The following is a 20130-nucleotide window of genomic DNA, read 5'->3' on the forward strand; positions in this document are numbered from 1 at the left end:
AAGGATGGTTACTAGAGGCCAGAAACAGTAGTGGGAGTTTGCAGGGAAGGTAGGAATGGGTGCAAACCATAAAGAAATAGTTTGTGGGTGCAAAAAAAAAATAGAAAGAATGAATAAGACCTACTATTTGGTAGCACAATAAGGTGACTATAGTCAATAATAACTTAATTGCACATTTTAAAATCACTTAAAGAGTATAATGATATTGTTTGTAATTCCAAGGATAAATGCTTGAAGGGATGGATACCCCATTCTCTATGATGTGCTTATTTCACATCGCATGCCTGTACCAAACATCCTATGCACCCCATAAATATATATACCTACTATGTGCCCATAAACATTTTTTAAAAGCGAAATGAAAAAAAATGATAAAGCCTTTCGAAATTTTTTTATAGCAAAAGATTACATTTCACTTGAAAGGAGAGATGCATTTGAATATATTTGATGGGATGTGGAGGCTCTAAAAGCAAACACACCCAGAGGTTAGGAAGATTTCTAATCGACCCTTCCTGTGCCTGACAAACACATAAACAAAACATTCAAAACACACAAACAAAACATTTACTTAACCAAGGTACTGAGACTCAATAAAGCACAAAGCCGATCACAGGGGTGTTGGAATGCCCAGTGACCCAATCGACTGAAGGCTAATGTTCACAAATGAGCCATCTCTGGCTCTTGGCACAGAAGGCAGGACAGCAAGCGGCAATGCTTGTCTATTGCTAAATGGGAAGCGAAGCCAGACTCATGTAAAGTCCCTGCCAACCCAAGGAAGAGAGAGCATGGAGGGATAGGGACATTTTTGAGAGTCGCTGACCCTCTAGATTCCCCAGTTTCAGGCACTTCTGTGGGGCTGGCCATCTGATATTCTGACTCTGTCACTCCATCTTTTGGTGCGGAGTGTCATTAGTGTCAACATCTCAGTTCTTCCCAGGCATCAGTAGCCTGTACTCTGCCAGGGTTCCTGGAGAACAGATATAGGCACCTCTGCAACAACTACTCACAGAAAACCAGCTGGGAGATATGTTGATTGTTCTCATCAGGTCTGATTTTTTAAAAATTATCTAGGCTACTGTCTTAGTTTTTGAGGCCTGCCCCAATGAAGTGCCACAAACTGGACAGATTAAACAACAGGAATTTATTGTCTCGCAGAGGCTACAAATCCAAGATCAAGGTATTGGCAAAGTTGCTCCCTTCTGAAAGCTGTGAGGGCGGATTGCTCCATGCCTTTCTCCCAGCTTCTGATGGCTTGATGTCAATCTTTGGTGCTCCTTGGCTTGTACCTGCGTCACCCCAACGTCTGCCTTCATCTTCACATGACGGTCTACCTGCCTGTGATCTCTGTGTTCAGATTTCCCCTTTTGATATGGATACCATTAGGGCCCACCCTCATGACCTATTGTAACTTGATTACCTCATTAAAGATGCTATCTCTAATAAATAAGGTCAAATTCTGAGGTTAAAGGGTATTGGGATTTTGACATATCTTTTTTGAGAGGGACACAATTCAACCCATAACAGATACCTATTTTTTTTAGCTTACTTTCAAAGCTGGTGTTTATATGAGATCTAATTCTTCATTTATAAATTTCTGAGATTGTGCATTAAATGTTTTAATCCCTGAAGTATTCACTGTTTCTCTACTCAGCCCATTAGCCCAAGCCCTCTGATAAACTCCAACTGTGTTTTTGAATAAATTCTTCCTCAGCATTACAGCTTGGTGCCATTGTGAGCCTCCTCACCCCCCACAGTGCACCACAGGTGGGTGGAGTTGACAAATTTGGCAGCAAAACTCTTTCTCGGTGGGTTCCCCCACAAGAGGCCTGAATCCAGGAGTGGTGACAAGTGAGGGCAAAATGACTCCCGGAGAGCACATTAACAGGTTAACATGCTGCTTGCCTGGCCCAGGGTTCAAAATTACAAGGTAAGGGCACACGGTAATCATAGCTGAAGTTCGTTTGGAGAATTCTGAAACTACCAATTGAGATGGGTTTGGAGTGTGGTGGTATGCACTGTATTTATCTCATCTGAAGGGCTTGACAGCTCCTAAGGAGATAAACACAGTTGGAAGATGTACTGGAAGAAGCGTGGAGCTGAATACAAAGCAGCACTGCCTGTTCTGCAGTGAGTAGGAGAAAAGGCAAATTTGTGTTCAGGCCCGATGTGCTTGGTAGACAGCTAATACTGTTCAGATGGGCATAATGTGCCCCAGAACTAAGGAATGGCAATCTGGATTATTTGAAAGATTCAGTGTATGCTGGTTAAGGAAAGTAGATGTGGATGGAAGGTTGATACGCTGAGTAATGTATAAACTCCCAGACCCCAGGTCTTCATTAATCAGGTTTTAGGTTGCCATTTGAGAATGACAGCAATAGATGAAGATTATCAGCCTTTCCGAAAGAAGTCAAAAATCAGGTATTTTACTAACATAAAATTGCTCATTTTTAAAATGTTGGCTACTATTTTGGCTTTTGGTTTTTGTTTGCTGGTTGGTAGGTCAGTAGGTTTTAAGATTGAGCAGGCCAAAGAATACAAGGCAGTGGGCCAAACATAGCCATTAGGCTGCTACTTTGGGACTCCTCTGCAAGAACCATCTTCTGTTTTAAAATATTAAAATCTAATCATTTTAACTTAGCAACCAGCTAGTAGCTGAAATGGTCTGGCTCTGTGTCCCCACCCAAATCTCACCTTGAATGGTAATCCAAATTGTAATCCCCATGTGTTGAGGGAGATACCTCGTGAGGGATGATTAGATCATGGGAGCGGTTCCCCCATGCTGTTCTTGTGATAGTGAGTCCTCAGGATGTCTAATGGTTTTATGAGGTGCTTTCCCCCCTTCACTCTGCACTTCTCTCTCCTACCGCCATGTGAAGAAGGACATGTTTGCTTCTTTTTCCACCATGATTATAAATTTCCTGAGGCCTCCCCAGCCATGCAGAACTGTGAGGCAATTAAACCTCTTTCCTTTATACATTTCCCAGTCTCAGGTATTTCTTCATAGCAGCATGAAAACGACCTAATACAGTACTTATTCCTTACTCCTGCCTTGCTCTTTTAGGTTGAGCAAATTCACACCATCAGAAGACTACTTAGTACTTGTTATTTGTAAATTGGAAAACCACATATCCATCTGTTAGCTCTAGAAAGTCTGAATCTAAAAACATCCAACGATAAACCAGAGTGGGGTGTGTGGGTCTCCAAGTATCTTGTAGACATGTGCTTGCACCTACCTCACCCAGACAGCTGCTCACTTCACCCCTCCCTGATAAGACACTTCTGTGTGTCACCATCAAGGGCAGTAGAAATCGGTGAATCCCAAGACCTTTGTTGTGATCCCTATTACTATTATCGACATCATTATTAGAACAGTGATAATAATAGCTTTCAATCACTAATTATCTTCATATATTGTGACACCTCTGTTAAGCCTATTGTTGAAGGTAATCCACAGAGCAGCCTTCAAAGTAGGTGCTGCTGTTTCTGTTTCCAGGTGAAGAAGCTGAAGCTTAGTCACTGAATCACGCAGGGAGTTAATATGATAGATCAGGGAATTTAAGCTATTTCTCAGAGGTTTTATAGTTTTTTGACTTAATAGTTCAATGGGGAGGTGGAGAGGTATGCCCCTATACTTTTGCATTTTAAAAGTTTTGCAAAAGTGTACAAGTAAAGCTAACTTCCTTAGAGATATTGGCAACATTCAAATCAAAACAAGCCAAAAAGAAAAAAGGAAAGAGGAGAAGGAAAAGAAAAATCAAAGCGTTTCCTATTATGTTACTATCTAGTCTAATACCTCATGGAAAAGGAAGCCGAAAGAGGGCCACTTGCTGCCTTAGGAGTGCTGGCAGTAGCTGGAGCCTCCGTTATCAATCAGCTCTGAAGACTGAGCCTGCCTGAGGTGGCCAGTATGGAAATGTGTTCATACACACAAAACTGATAAATTTTACAAAGTAGCAATTTGAAAATCCAAGAAGTTCAGATTAGAATGTAACAAATGGAGAGGGATTCAGAATGACTAAAATAGATGGAGCACAGAGTATCTTTCTACACAAGAAGGGAAGAAGTAGTGCAGCAAACCAGGAAAATAAATACCTCCTGCCTTCCCTTTCCAGGTCCAGAGAGAAGTGAGTCATGGACAGTGCCAGAAGAGACTCCTCCCTGGTGGGCTCCGATATTTGCAGTTGGTAGCCTCCACTTTGGTGGGAAATGAGTGTGCATTAAGGATCATTTCCACCCAAATTATTATTAGTATTGTTATTTCAAAACAAATCTGTAAGTTCCATCTTGGAGCAGCTTTAATATTTTGTGAACATCTTAAATCCACAGCTTTGTTGGTTGAACCCAAATCCACGGTTGGCCACTCCCTCAGCTATACATTCTCCCGTGCTCACAGCATCTCCGGCTTTTCAAAAGAGCTGATTTTACAGAGCTGTTATACACCAGTGAGTGATTGTGCTTGATTGAAACAAAATAAAGGAGAGGTTTTCTACAACAATATTATGTTCCTGCTTAGAGAAAATTGAAAATAGAACTTGAGAATGCAAGGGTCTTCAACTAAATGCAGAAGCTCATGAGTGAGAATTTTTCCATTCCTAATATTTTTTCTAGGTAAAAAAGTCACTGAATTAATAGGTACAAAGTAATCACTGTGTCCTTGGAACTATTCTGAATTCCATTATGAATAAAAAAACAGTTCTCATCTTTGGATAGTTTTTCATAAATAGAAAGTCACTGAGTGAACTCTATGGACAGCTACTTCTGTAATGTGTTGCACTAGGTTTTGGAATTGGGGTAGAATAAATCTAATGCTTATTCTGTGACTGATTTGCTGCCTTTCAAGTGAGTCCCTGGGTCTCAGGTTCCTCACTTGCGGAAGGCAGAATAACAGTTCCTGCTTTGTACATCTCATAGGGACGTTGTGTGTATCATATGGAATAATGTCTGCGAAGCCCTTTGAAATCAGTATGCAGTCCCAATCCTTAAGAAACCTGCTTTGAGGTCAGGGATACATGAGAGAAAAATGTAAAATGGCCAAGGAAGACCCCGGGTGGTCTGTGTTCAAGTACCAACTGTTTGGTGGTTGACTTAAAATGCCGTTGGAAAGGGGAGCTAAAAATTGAACTGTTTGGCAAAATATGGATTTTTCAAAATATCTAGAAATGTAGAGTTTTATGGCAACTCCATATGTGCCATTCACAATTGTTGAAATTGATGCAACGAACATGATTTGCCATGTATCCCGAGGAAGGCCTGTTCTGTTAGGATTCTCCCAAAGGCAGTCTAGCTGCTTGGGCTTCAGCACAGCCTACAGGATGTGAAGGGAACATTGGGGAGGGGCACCTACCAGTACCGCAGTGTGTACCTCAGGGCCATGCTAAGGGATTCACCTAACTCCTTGGGAAATGCTATCGCCTACCTTTGATTAACTATGTACCTTTAAATTTTAGAATAGGTCTTGGATCTATGCACCTGTGTGAGTGTGATGACTGTCTAGCTTTTAATCTAATTCCACCTGCCATAGGCAAATAAAAATGGAGCTTAAGGTACCTGGGAAAAATGTGTGAGTTATGATAGTTGCTTTTTAAATGTAAACGGAAAGGTTCCTTGTACCTAACTTAATATTCCAGAGAATTTGCAAACTTTATACATCAATCTTCTCTGGGATTGTGATTTAATAAAATCACAATGTGACTTACTATCTCTTTAAAAGATTCAGTAACTTGTGTAAACCACGGCACTCATTGTGGATCCCACCCTCCACCTTTCACAGCCCAAAGGGACTGCAGTTTGACTACATCATGATTTAAATTTTCAGTTTGTGAAGAATAAACGGTTGAGTCTGAGTCCCAGCTGGTCTCCAGGAGATACATATTTCCATGAAAAACTGAAAGAGCACAGAAACAAAATGTAGCGATAGCAGGCAATTTTAGCTGTATAGTTCAGCTTCCATCAGGCCTCTTTTGATCTGTTATGAACCTGACCGTGAGAAAAAAGCATGTTTTCTCACCAGGCTAACAGCTGTTTCTCTCTTCTAGTGTTCTGTTTCCTGTGGTGGTGGAGTGCGGATTCGCAGCATCACATGTGCCAAGAACCATGATGAACCCTGCGATGTGACAAGGAAACCCAACAGCAGAGCTCTATGTGGCCTCCAGCAATGCCCATCCAGCCGGAGGGGTCTGAAACACAACAAAGGCACAATTTTCAATGGAAAAAACCCACCGACACCTGAGCAAGACCCCCTAAAGCCCATCCATCCACCTACATCCAGGCCCAGAATGCTGACCACACCTATGGGCCCTGAGTCTATGAGCACAAGCACTCCAGCGATTAGCAGCCCTAGTCCTACCACAGCCTCCAAAGAAGGAGACCTAGATGGGAAACAGTGGCAAAATAGCTCAACCCAACCTGAGCTGAGTTCTCACTATCTCACTTCCACTGGAAGCACTTCCCAGCCCATCCCCACTTCCTCATCCTTGAGCATCCAGCCAAGTGATAAAAATGTTTCCAATTCAGATACTGGTCCTACCTGGGAGGGAGGCCTTGTAGCTACAACAACAAGAAGCTCTGACTTGTCATCTTCCAGCAACCCAATGACTTGGGCTGTGACTCCGTTTTACAATACCTTAACCAAAGGTCCAGAAACGGAGATTCACAGTGGTTCAGGGGAAGACAGGGAAGAGCCTGAGGACAAAGATGAAAGCAACCCTGTAATATGGACCAAGATCAGAGTACCTGGAAGTGATGCTCCAGTGGAAAGAAGTACAGAAATGCCACTTGCTCCTCCCCTAACACCAGATCTCAGCGGGGAGTCTGCACGGCCACTCTTCAGCACAGTGATGGAAGGACTACTTCCCAGCCAAAGGCCCAGTACCCTCAAAAATGGGACACCCAGAGTTGAGGGGATGGTTACTGAAAAACCAGCCAACACTCTACTCCCTCTGGGAGGAGACCACCAGCCAGAACCCTCAGGAAACACAGCAAACCATAACTACCTGGAACTTCCAAACAACATGAGTCAAACAAAAAGTTCTCAACCACTCCTGACTGAGGAGGATGCAACAAGTCTGATTGCCGAGGGCTTTTTGCTGAATGCCTCCAATTACAGGCAGCTCACAAATGGCCACAGCTCTGCACATTGGATCACTGGAAACTGGAGTGAGGTAAGACATTTCCTACCCCAGGCCTGGTTTTACATGGGAAAAAGCTACGAGTGTTAGATTCATGTGAACATTTCAAAATGAACTTGCATTAAAACATTCTACTATGAAAACAAAAGGAAGCAATCAGAACCATGCTCTCATCTCCCTCCTTACCCCCCTAACTCTTCAAATGGAAAAAAGTTCTATAAATTACACAACTTGTGAAGTTTTATAGATATATTGTCTAGCTTTTAATCTGATTCTACCTGCCACAAGTAAATGAGAGCTCCTGCCTTGTACATTTCATAGGGATGTTGTGTGGATCACACAGAATAATGTTTGTGTGGCCTTTTGAAATCATTATGCAGTCCCCATCGTTAAGAAACCTGCTTTAAGGTCAGGGACATATGACAGAGACATGTAAAATGACCAGTGAAGACCCATGGGTGGTCCATGTTCAAGTGCCAACTGTTTGGGGGTTGACTTAAAATGTCACTGGAAAGGGAAGCTAAAAACTTATATAGAGAGAAGCAGAACAAATGCAGTAAGATACAGTGAAAAGTGCCCTGAACTAAGCCAAGAAGGCTGGTCAGTCAGCTGTGTGATCACGGTGAATTCATCTATCTTTCTGAGCCTGCTTTTTGCCTGAAGAATGATAAGCCTAGTGTAAATTATCTCTAATGTCCCTTCCAGCTATAAACTGCAACAATCCTGTGATGAAAGACCACTGAAAAAGCTTAAGTTCACATTTCAATCAGAAACCTAATTTTGACATTTGGTTTAAAATTGTGAAGTAATCACAGATAGAATGGACATCTAAGACAAAACTTGTTAAAACAATTGTATAGCTTGCCATATTAGTGATTTTTTTTTCTTTTCTTTTTGGTCTGTTGGAGTGCTTACATTTAAAACAATCATTTTGGCTTATTGAAAGAATTAGAATATAGACGAAGAAGAAAATAAGCATGATGGAATCATGCTGGCCTCTATTTTCACACTCCAGAAATTTGGCTAGATATTTGTTTTTCCATTTCTAGAACTAATTACATCCTTTGAAGCATCAAAATCATTTCTCACCTATTTGAAATCTGAATATGCAGTACACAAACTTGTTAATATAATGTAACAATGCAAAAGAGGACTTTGCAGCAAAGTAATCACACGTTCAAATCAATCAGCATTTTTATGACACTTCATGACTCATCTCCCCCGCGAAAGGGAAGTAAGCTATTAGCAGCTAATATCAAAATAACAATGTACGTATAATAATTTATAAAGCATGTTAATTTCAAAACCACTTTCACAGGTAGTCTCTTATTTTTTCCTTTTGATTATCCTGATGAGTAGGTAAGTGTCTCATTGATACCAATTTACAAATAGAAAAAGAGATCTGTAACAGTTAAGTGATTTGTCTGAGGACACAGTTGGATGACAAACCTTCTATCTCTTCCCACCCTGACCTGCTATCTCTCTAGTGGATCTTAGCACCAACTGATAACTACATAAAATTCTTTTCTATAAATTAATCAACATCATTGGTCATGGAATTGACTAGAAGCAATAAATAGGTAAATTCAAACCTCCAAAATTTCTTGCATCAAATACTCTAATTGTTTGCATTTGAGCCACTATTCCACTTTGATTTATGTTTGATTTATAGAATGAGTTATCATATTTCCTGTCAATGGAGCAACATCTTACCGTCTCCATTTGGAGGTAAAGAATTCACCTTCAGAGGCAGAAAAGATGTTCAGGCTTACCGTAAGTCAGTTTGTTGAAGGAAGGAGATGAATGGGTCTCATGACTCCTGACATTTTAGTCCTGTTTCTTTCCTAATCAGGCTCTTGACAGTGAGAAGGATGTTGACAGTGAACATTTATAAAGCATGCGTCAGGTTTTATAAGCATGATTTTATGCTAAGGAGCATATATTCTCTCATTTAATCCTCATCACAGTCCCAGGAGATTGGTAATATTTTTCCCTATTTTAGAGGTAAGGAAATTGAAGCTGAGAGAATTTAAGTAGCTAGCCAGAATTGTACACACCTGTGAGCTATAGGGATTTGAACTCAGGCAGATGGACTTAAGAACCCATGACCCCTGGCTCTGGAAACCAGAAAACATTACCATCCTCTGTGCCTTTGATTATATTTGTTTCTTCTTTGGTCATATTACATATGAAAATAATCCCAGTTATGTCGTGACCTTGGGTAATCAGATGAGAAAATCTCATAGTTCACAAGAAAGTTCTTTAAAATAACATTGAGGACACTCATGTTACTTTGAGTTCACAGAGGCAAATTGTCCTTCTATTACCACAGTAGGTCCAGGCTAGATATTCTGAAATAAAATTGCTCTGTTTAGGTATTTCTGAAGTGATAGCATTAGGATTCCCCAAAGGTGGTCTAGCTACTTGTGCTTCAGCATGCCCTACAGAATGGGGAGGGAACACTGGGGAGAAGCACCTGCCAGCACCTTTCAAATAGTGAACTCAAGGTATATCTTTTCTTCCTAAATCATATGGTATCCCTTTAGGGCAGGTAAGCAGGCCTACTGTCTTCCTTCAGTTGACGCAGTATAGACAGTATGTGGCTTCTATGGACTAAAAAACAAAGGAGGCTACTAATTAACTTGTACTTTGATATTTAGTTAATGGAGATAAGGTCTGAAAGCACCTACAGTTAATGACACTGTGGGCCATGAGAGTAAGACAGCCTAGGTCAACAGAATATGTAGAAGTAGGTGATAAAAGGCATATGTGTAGGATTGACATCAGAACTATGAAAGTATGAATGACATGTGCAGTATGCACATGTAATTGGAAATCACACGTGCATATACTCACACATGTTAGGAAGGATAGGCTTCTGTAACAAATGCAGCCCAACAAGTGATGGCTCACCAGAAGAGGTGTTGACTTCTCTGTCACATGGCAATACAAGGTGATTCCAGTCTGTGATGCTGATGATGGTAGAGTATGGTGCAGTCATTTGGGAACCCACGCTGGCAATGGCTCTGTCATCTTCCCATCATCAAATTTGCCCTGGGGTCACTATCCCAGTCAATTAGAAAGAGAAAAGAACATAGAGCCCTCCTGTAGGAGGTTGTATGCCCCAAGTCTTGAAGTGGGACACATCACTTCTGTCTACATTCCATTGTCTAGAACTAAGTCACATGGCCAAACCAAACTCAAGGAAGCTGGGAAATGCAATCCAATTATGTGCCCAGAAGAGGAAGAAGGATTATAGTAAGTACCTAGAATACCTAGCAGTGTCTATTGCTGACTGTAGGTAGCCTATTCTGAAACAATGAAGATGAGGGTTTTGACCTATTGGGAGGTTATTGCAATAGTCCAGATGAGGCGTGAGAACTATAGCAAGAATGTTCAGGATGAAGACGGGAAAATATATCTAAGATATCTTTAGAACTTAAAATCAGCTTGGTTTGTAAATAATTGGACATGGGATATGAAGAAGAGAGAGGAGAAGAGGGGTCTGTCTGTCATTGACTCATCGACCCTTTTTTTAGAGACAGGGTCTCACTCTGTCACCCAGGTTGGAGTGCAGTGGCTTCATGATAGCTCATAACAATCCTGAAATCCTAGGCTCAAGCAATCTTCCCACCTAAGTCTCCAGAGTAGATAGGAACAGGTGCCAACCACCTCACTCAGATAATTTTTTAAATTATTTTTTTCAGAGATGGGAGTCTTGCTATGTTGCCCAGGCTATTTTGGAACTCCTGGCCTCAAGCAAAATTCTGCCTCAGCTTCCCAAAGTCCTGGGATTATCAGCATGAATCACTATTCATTTGGGTTTTGACTGTCATTGACTATTTAATTTGAATCAACTAATTTAAATTTTGGGTGTCTGCTGGGTGGTGGTCCTATGAACTAAAATTGTCTCTAAAAACAAAATGGTTGTATCATGATCCGGATATTAGTTTGTTTTTTTTTTCCCATCCCCTTATCTTTTCATTCATCACAAATCCCAGAGCAGTTGTGGAATTATGGAATTTAGGTATGTTTTAATGATTTTTGTCTTGAGAACATTTAACACATGTTAATCAATTGATAAATGTTAATCAATTTAACAAGACATTGCTATATCCATGCAAGCTAAGCCAAAATAAAGTAGGCATCAGCTATGATTACTGTTTGAGCTCAACGGCCAATTAACACATTTTGATTATAGTAAATCAAAATAGATAATTAATTGTCTCAAACATCATTATTTGACTGACAGAAATAAACTGTCTTATTGAATACATTATAGGTCACCAAAAAAAAAAAAAAAAGAAAGAAACTGGCAACAGTGGTGGAACCATTAGCAGCTATTAATTCTAGGCAGTTTGGCTGGAAAAAGAATATTGGCTCCGATGGCAGAGTTTTTCAAAGCTATAAGGATTATTACTAGAATAGAGCTCATTCAGCAGGAGTCCCCCCTTGTGACAGGGCCTGGTGCCTGCTCCCTTTGTGCATAGTTTGAGAGAAAATGTTTAATAAATAGAACTGAAGGCTGGCGTGGTGGCTTATGCCTGTAATCCCAGCACTCTGGGAGCCTGAAGCAGGTGGATCACTTGAGGTCAGGAGTTCGAGGCAAGCCTGGGCAACAAGGCAAAACCCTGTGTCTACAAAAAATATAAAAATTAGTCAGGTATGGTGGCGCATGCCTGTAGTCCCAGCTACTCGGGAGCCTGGGGCATGAGAAACACTTGAATCTGGGAGGCAGAGGTGGCAGTAAGCCAAATTCGAGCCACCCTACTCCAGCCTGTGTGACACAGCAAGACTCTGTTTCAAAAAATAATAATAAATAACTGTCAGCGAGTGTCAAGGTTCAGAATGAAAACTCTGAGTTTTGAGATCCTTATTGTCCCTGCTTTTTATTTCTGCCTATTCCTGAAGCTGTTTCTTTGTAGTTGCCTCTCTCTGTCATGAGTCACTTACCTCTCAGTCACCACATCTTAAAACCTCTAGAATCACCATCGATATTAATTTGCCTCTGTCCTACAGCAAAAAAAAAAAAAAAAAAAAAATTGTAATAGTTTTTCAAGTCAGTGTCACTTCATCATTTCTGTCCTCTCCTCTTTATTTTCTCTGTTACTCTAAGGTCCAGTAGTTTCTAATTTAATGATAGGAGGAATTTAGAGATGGAAGAGGATGCTTTTGTTTTTTACAACAATGTGGGGAAAGGACTGCAATAGAATTCAATGTCTGAGAGCTGTGAATGACAAAAGTCCCATGACATTCAGGAAAGTCCCTTATAAGGAAAAGTTGTTGAGTCCCAAATGCCAATGGTGGCCAATAGATGAGAGTGAAGGACCTCGGTTACTCCTCCTGCTTAGAACACCTGCCCTTGCCTCCTTGCTGGTCTACACACCTCCAGCCTCTCCCTTCTGTCTTTCCACACACTGTTGCACAAGACATAAGATTGCCAAATTCATCCTCCAAAAAGCTCTTCCAATCATTCCAAACTCCTGCTCATAAGTCTTTGATATCTCATGTCATAGTTGTTTGGCTAAAATCTGCTCCAATCCAACATCCAACAGCCTTCCCAATCTTACATAATCAAGCTTTCAAAATGTACTGCCTCCTGCTTTTCTTCATCCATTCTAAGCTTCAACAAATAGAGACTGCTCAGTTGCCTTAAACTTGACTCTCCCAGTCCAGTGTCTCTGTTCACACTGGATCCTCTCCCTGAATTTTCTCCTCTTCCTCCTCTGCCCTTTTAAATCCTACCTGTTCAGGATCAAGCTTTGAATCTGATCCTGCACAAAGCTTTTCTGGATTCCTAAAACAGGAAGTGATTTCTAAAGTTCCTTGGATGTGATCTGAAGTCGCTCTTGCAATGTCCTCCTGCCTTCTGGCCTGTGGAAGGCTGTGCACAGCCCTGCTGGACACAGCATATTCCTTTCATTGTGTTTTCAGATATTAAGTAATTAATATAAAAGCTGTGTTAACACTGTAAGTAGAGGTAAAACTTGAAGCCAGACTTTCTGGGGTTTAGTCCTGACTCAGTAAACTACCAGCTGTACATTCTCACTGTACCTCATTTCCCTCATCCATAAAATGAGGATGATAATGCCCAACTCATATGACTTGGGAGATAAAAGGAATAACTATGTGTAAGTTACTCAGAAGAGTGTCAGACACATAGGAAGTACTCAGTGTTTGCTCTGATCCATATTTACAAAACAGAAAACTTCAGTGCTGTGCAGTGTGCATGAGTATGGCTCTTATTTTGATAGACACTCACCTCTCATTGAATTGCCTCATCATTCAGTCAGATCCCTTGGGCCAGTCAGTTAACTGTAAACTGTGTGGTCATGTAGAATGGAAGTGACAGCATAATTTTCCACAGCATTTCAGAGCAGTTTTCATATGGTGCTGATGTGACCCCCCAGCATCAGTTGCGGTTCTGAACACCTGGACACTGACCCTTGAGTTGGTCAGTCAGTCACCACAGGGGTGCTAGCTTTGAGTAATGAGCCCTCATCCTCTAGCAGGCCAGCCCAGGTTTACTCTCATAGCAAAGGCAGGGGTCCAAGAGCAAGAATGGAAAGCAAGTCACAAGAACGACCCTGATTCAAGAGGTGGAGAAATAAATTCCACCTCTGAATGAGAGAAGCTGCAAAGTCCCCTTGCAAAGAGCATGGGTTTAAGGAAGTGTGAACAATGCAGGCCATGAGTGCAATCAATCTATAGCACTTCACCTGTTATCTCTATTACCTAGATACATAATATGATATAAAGGAGATAGTGCTAGGGACTTACAAAAGAAACAAATAAAATCCTAAACAATTTTAAGGAGGAGAACATATTCCCTCTATAAATGGCCCACTTGGAAAAGATGATGTAGTAAAAAATAATTTCTACTTTTCCCTTTCAGTGATCTACAGATTATCTACCTAAGAACTCTATTATGTTATATATGTGTTATAACACAAGAACCTGCACAAAATGAAACATAAAATTATATGGAGAATGAAGGCCAGGCGTGGTGGCTCACACCTATAATCCCAACATTTTGGGAGGCTGAGGAGGGTGGATCACCTGTGGTCAGGAGTTTGAGACCAGCCTGGTCCATAAGGTGAAACCCTGTCTCTACTAAAAATACAAAAAATTATCCAGGTGTGGTGGCACACACCTGTAATTCCAGCTACTCAGGAGGCTGAGGCAGGAGAATTGCTTGAACCCAGGAGGCGGAGGTTGCAGTGAGTCGAGATTGTGCCACCACACTCCAGCCTGGGTGACAGCGCAAGACTCCATCTCAAAAAAAAAAAAAGGATATGGATAGTGAAGATACAGCAGGAAAAACAAGTCTGGTCTTTATTTACAGCCTATCCAAAGAAACCTTCAAGCATGTCAAAGATGGAACATGTGCCCTGTGTTTTTTTAATTCAGCACTGCTGCTTGTCTAGAAACAGCCCCTTCTTATGAGAATGAGCAGAAGAGAGGGAATGCAAGAAAAATCAGTTACAGGGAAGAATCAGGCTCATAAAAGCAAACAAATTATGTGGTGGACATTTGTATAGTTTTCAAAGTGACCCCATGCTAAACCTGAGATACTTAAGTATTATAAACAAACGAAAACTCTTTGAGGGGAATGAGGCGTATGTGTGGGAAAAGGTGACTGAGTTCTTCACCACCCGTCGATCACGGGCTGAAAAGCCTCATGCTCTAACATCTTTCTAACTCCAAGTGTGATCTGAGGACCAACAGCATCGGCAGCACTTGGGAGCTTGCGAAAAGGCACAGTCTCCTCCCCTCCCCAGACCCACTGAGTCTGTATTTAGCAAGGTCCCCAGGTGATTCACATGGTCTCTAAAGTTTGAGGTGCACTACTGTAACAAATATTGTCCTGGGTTTTAGAGACAGAAAACTCCTTGGCCAAGTCAGCTCTCAAAGCCTGTTTCTTTATCTACACTATAGTGATACCAGTTTACATCATGGTTTTATCATGGAGAGAAATAGATGAGGTAGTGTCATTCAGTCTTAGAGAGGTGAGGCAAGGGGCAGACACCTGGCCCTGGCATCCACTCTAAGCAGCATTGGTAAGAAATGTGACAGCCTGCCTGCAGCCCCCTGGGCAATCATACCAAGATAATTTTTTTTTTTTAAACAGGATCTCACTCTGGCACCCAGGCTGGAGCACAGTGGTGCAATCACAGCTCACTGCTGCCTCAAATTCCTAGGTTCAAGAAGTCCTCCCAACTCAGCCTCCTAAGTAGCTGGGAATGCAGGCACATACCACCACACCTGGCTAATATTCAAATTTTTTAGAAATGGGTTCTCCCTATGTTGCCCAGACTGATCTCAAACTCCTGGGTTCAAAGGATCCTTCTGCCTCAGCCTCCCAAAGTGTTAGGATTACAGGCATGAGCCACTGCATCTGGCCTGCCAGGGTAAGTTTTAAAGGGAAGCAAATTTCCATTTGCATTGAATTTTCCTTCCACATACAGATCAGAGTTTCTCAACTGTGGCTGTTTGTTAAAATCAGCTGGGGAATTATTTTTAATACTGATCATCCCTGGGTCCTATCCCAAGAGATTCAGATTAATTTGTGTGATTGGGTGACCCAAGTGTTGGTAATTTTTTAAAAGCTCTATGGGCAATTTTAGTGAGCAGCTGGGACTGAGAACTCTCTCCAGGATCCCAGTGACGGGCACGTGTGAGAAGGTGGTCCTCAGTCTCTGTCATCTTTCTCTGTCCTTCCCTGCCGCAGTGCTCCACCACTTGTGGTCTGGGGGCCTACTGGAGAAGGGTGGAGTGCAGCACCCAGATGGATTCCGACTGCGCAGCCATCCAGAGACCTGACCCCGCAAAGAGATGCCACCTCCGTCCCTGTGCTGGCTGGAAAGTGGGAAACTGGAGCAAGGTAACTTATCAGGCTTGGCAGTGTCTTGGAGGTAGAGGGTGGGCAGTGGTTTGGGGAGGGAATCTTATATAAGCACTTGCTAATGTCAGTTTTCTTCCCCTGCCTTTCTGCTTCCCTCTGCCTCTTATAAAATCAGGGATGAGTAAACCATGGGCATTCCCATAGGCCTACTTCAAGTTACACAAACGTCTTAGAAGTACAGTTTTTACTAACCCATGTGTTAACCCCACCTGTGGATAAACCAGAAAAGTTAAATTTGCATAATTAATTCCTTCTCCAGCATGCGATACTATTTTTATATAATTAAATTTAGCATTTTAATAAATAAGCCTATATTATCACATATATAATTAAATCGTGAATCACCTGTACTTCGCAAAGCAAATATACAGTTTAATCTGCCAGACCCAAAATGAAAAGAAAGCTGAGATATAAAGAATAATTTTGTCTTTAAAAGTATATTCCCCATGCTGATCTTTTTATTTATTTTTATTTTTTTAAGACAGAGTCTCACTCTGTCACCCAGGCTGGAGTGCAGTGGTGTGATCTTTGACTCACGGCAACCTCCACCTCCTGGGTTCAAGCAATTCTCATACCTAAGCCTCCCAAGTAACTAGGATTACAGGCACCCACCACCAAGCGTGGCTGATTTTTGCATTTTTAATAGAGATGGGCTTCACCATGTTGGCCAGGCTGGTCTTGAACGCCTGAACTCAAGTCATCCACCCACCTTGGCCTCCCAAAGTGTTGAGATTACAGGCATGAGCCACTGCACCCAGCCATAGTGATCTTTTCAAAGCGCAATTTTACCATCTTTGCTGATCTTACTATGACTACTCATTTTGTTTTGCTGTCTGCATAGTTATTGGTGGAAAATAATGTATCAGGTTTTCAGATTAGTCAGCCTTGGTGCTTTGGGACACTAACTAGGCCTGATCTGCTTGTCACTCTGGACTAGGGCTTAGCCAGCCCTTGGGGGATAATTCAAGGCTATAAGACATTGGTCCACAGTGAGATTGAGGGCCAGTTTGCAGGTAGGGAGTACAGAGGTGTGAGCTGTGCATATACTTGTTTACCATACATGGTAAACCCTAGGAAGCCTGTTGGGTCCCTGTCTTCTCTCCAGGGAGCTGGTTCCTCTTGATAGCTGAGACACAGGAGAAAGGAAAAGAGCTTCCCAAGAGGTTTAGCTCAGAAGGCTGGTATCACCTCTGGACATTAGTTTCTTCATCTAGTGAATAGCTCATGTCCCCAGACAAACAGGACCAAGAGGTGTTGCACTGGGCATTTCCGTCTCTGGTTCTCTTGGCAGACTTACCATCAGACAGGAACATGGGATGTTCCTGTCTGATGGTCGGTCTTTAGGACTCTTTCCCAAAGTGAGGCTCTCATCTTTGGAAAGAAAGGGGTTGTGAGGCTACTCTTTGAGAAAATTACCATCTTCTTTCTGTTTCTATAACATTTTTCTTTCTAGAAACAATATTGCTTCTTTTTTATTTCTCTTCCAACTCATAACAAACTCGGGATCCAATAAGGACTGAAAGCTTGGCTACAAATTCTCTTCCATATCCAGAGAAATCTCAAGAAATATGTCCTATCCCTGAGCTTGCCAAATGTTGACCAAGTCCTAAAGTTCCACTTTGCTCTCTCTGGGAATAATCATTTCGTTGGAAATTACATGGCTCATGAAAAGGACAGATGTGTGAAATAGCTTGTGTTTTGAAAAGCTCAGCTCCAGCCTAAGGGACTCTAGCCAGTGTAAACCCTGGATGAGAGATCAGCAAGCTCATTCCTGAGGTCTGGCCTCCTAAGGAAAGTCTGGCTTGACTCCTTGCCTGGCCTATAAAGTCTCTCTCATGGCCTATAGGGTTGCAGATACATTGATTAATCTCTGTGGATTAATCTCTCTTGACATCCCTGACCATTTCAGATTAAGAGATTCTCAAGAAGAAATGGTTAGACGAGTGGTAATTAAGTGGAAGCCTTTAGGACCATATAAGAAATGACCCCAAGACCACCGATGTCCAGACCACAAGACTCTCCATGGTGGCCTCTGCCCACCTTTCTCTGTCAACCTCTATCCCCTATTCTAGCACTCTGACCAATTTACTGTTCCCAGACAAGCCGTGTGGGTTCACAGCCTCTGTTCATGCCAGTGCCTCTACTTCAAATGTCCCCCACGCTATTTTGCCAGCCAAGTGAGCATTTACTCATAATCACTAATCAGCATGTGACACGGGCCATTCATCTAACTACTGAGGAGCTTTAGTTTTCTCACCCCTGAAATGAAGTGAATGATATTGCCTGTACTTACCTTGTAGAGTTGTTGTAAGGATCAAAAGAGAAAATGTGTGTAATAAACTCTGTACATGATAAAAGACCATTCAAACAAAGCCCTGGAAAATTGTTGAGCTCTGTGTAAAGGTTACGGCTGGCTATTGGACATTTACTAGTCTCTTGCTTTCTGGACTTGGGAAGTAAGCCTGTGCACAGGATAGCGCAGTAAGCCCTGCCAATGGAGAAATTGGTCTGAGAAGGTGTTCACTCCCCAGTACTATGCAGCCAGGGTGCTCAATGTGTTCATGAACTCTGGAGGACTTGACCTAGCTTGGATGCTAGTACTACCACATGCCTGAAATTGCACGGAAGCTTTGGATAAACGATTTTATTTTTACCATAATACAGGACTTTATAATTCCCACTAAGGAAACTAGGGCTTAGAGTATAAATAGGACTTATACTTAAATATGCTTTAGTATAAACTGGTACAAATTAGTATAGGCCTAGTATAAACCAGGGCTTCAGAGTAAAATCACCGATATATACTTGATCACAAAACTAGTATTGAATAGTCTCAATTCTAAGAAACTATCACCTGGGGATTATGCCATTTTAACTATAGCTTTTCATAAAGAAAAAAAAACACTGTACAACTAATATGTCCATCAGTTGTAAGACACATGCCAGTTTCAGAATGTTAAAATGTATATGAGGGAGGCTGGGCACGGTGGCTCATGCCTCTAATCCCAGCAATTTGGGAGGCCAAGGCAGGCGGATCACTTGACCTCAGCAGTTCAAGACCAGCCTGGGCAATATGGCACAACCCCATCTCTACTGCAAATACAAAAAATTACCCAAGCTTGGTGGTGCATGCCTGTAGTTCCAGCTACACCGGAGGCTGAGGTGGGAAGATCACTTGAGCCCAAGAGGCAAAGGTTACAGTGAGTTGAGATTCTGCCACTGCACTCCAGGCTGGGAAACAGAGTAAGACTCCATCTTAAAAAAAAAAAAAAAATGCATATGGGAGAAAGAGTGATTCTTGTGATGGAAAAAGTAGTAAGAAAGAAAAATGAGCTTGAAAAATTGTCAGCTGAGTTTTGACACCAAAACCATGCATCATCTGCAGCTCTGTGCGCTTTGTTTCTTCTGAAGTTTTGGGAGCTGCTCACTGAACATTTTGTCTGTTTCTCCTGACGTTTTGGGAACTGCTGATTTGACAGCCCTTTTATTACTTCTGTTAGAATGAGCATTGCCCTTTTTAAAGTTAAGTCTAGCAGAGCTTGATTATTTCTGAAGAGAATCAGAAAGATTTTTACTTTTTTTTTTGTAATAATCTTTCTTCCCACATAGGCAACATTGACATTTCATTTTAACAGTAGTTAACTTTATTATCTAAGTTATTTGCTGGAAAATAACAGGAAGTGACAGGCTTTCCTTATGGCCTTGGTTTCATGTATTTGCTAGCTAATCCTTCTCTCTTATTCTAGTTCTTATCTCCATGTTTATTGAATTTTACAGATTGTCTGTGGCAATGCTGCATTTTATGGATTTGAATTTTTACAAATGAGTAAAATGGGAGAATAGCCTTTGTTTTCCTAAATATATACAAACCATACTTTTATACACAGCATATTCCCAGAAACATTTACTAAAGTCCAGTGTGCAAAAGTTAAAACCTAGAAGTGTATGTTATAGGAGAGCTTCATCATTGGAAGGTAAAAATTGAGTAGCAGAAAGGTGGACCATACACTGGATATCCCTGCATTTATTTTACTCTTGATATAATTTTTTCTATGTCTAAACCATCGCCCTCTCTTGGTACCCCTGAACATTTCAGAT

At 41.5% G+C, this 20130-nt stretch overlaps 1 protein-coding gene across 2 annotated transcripts in view; it reads left to right on the plus strand.

Annotated features, from left to right (window-relative positions):
- ADAMTS12 (ADAM metallopeptidase with thrombospondin type 1 motif 12) overlaps positions 1-20130 on the plus strand; it is a 362056-nt gene that overhangs the window by 320446 nt on the left and 21480 nt on the right. For both annotated transcript variants that reach the window (XM_032279004.1, XM_032279007.1), the window contains exons 19-20: positions 6036-7160; positions 15859-16011. In XM_032279004.1, coding sequence (XP_032134895.1) covers positions 6036-7160; positions 15859-16011 — 1278 coding nt within the window. The remainder of the gene's footprint in view (positions 1-6035; positions 7161-15858; positions 16012-20130) is intronic.

The sequence above is a fragment of the Sapajus apella genome, unplaced genomic scaffold (genome assembly GCF_009761245.1).
Source record: "Sapajus apella isolate SASKATOON/1434 unplaced genomic scaffold, GSC_monkey_1.0 scaffold11, whole genome shotgun sequence".
Lineage (NCBI taxonomy): Eukaryota > Metazoa > Chordata > Mammalia > Primates > Cebidae > Sapajus > Sapajus apella.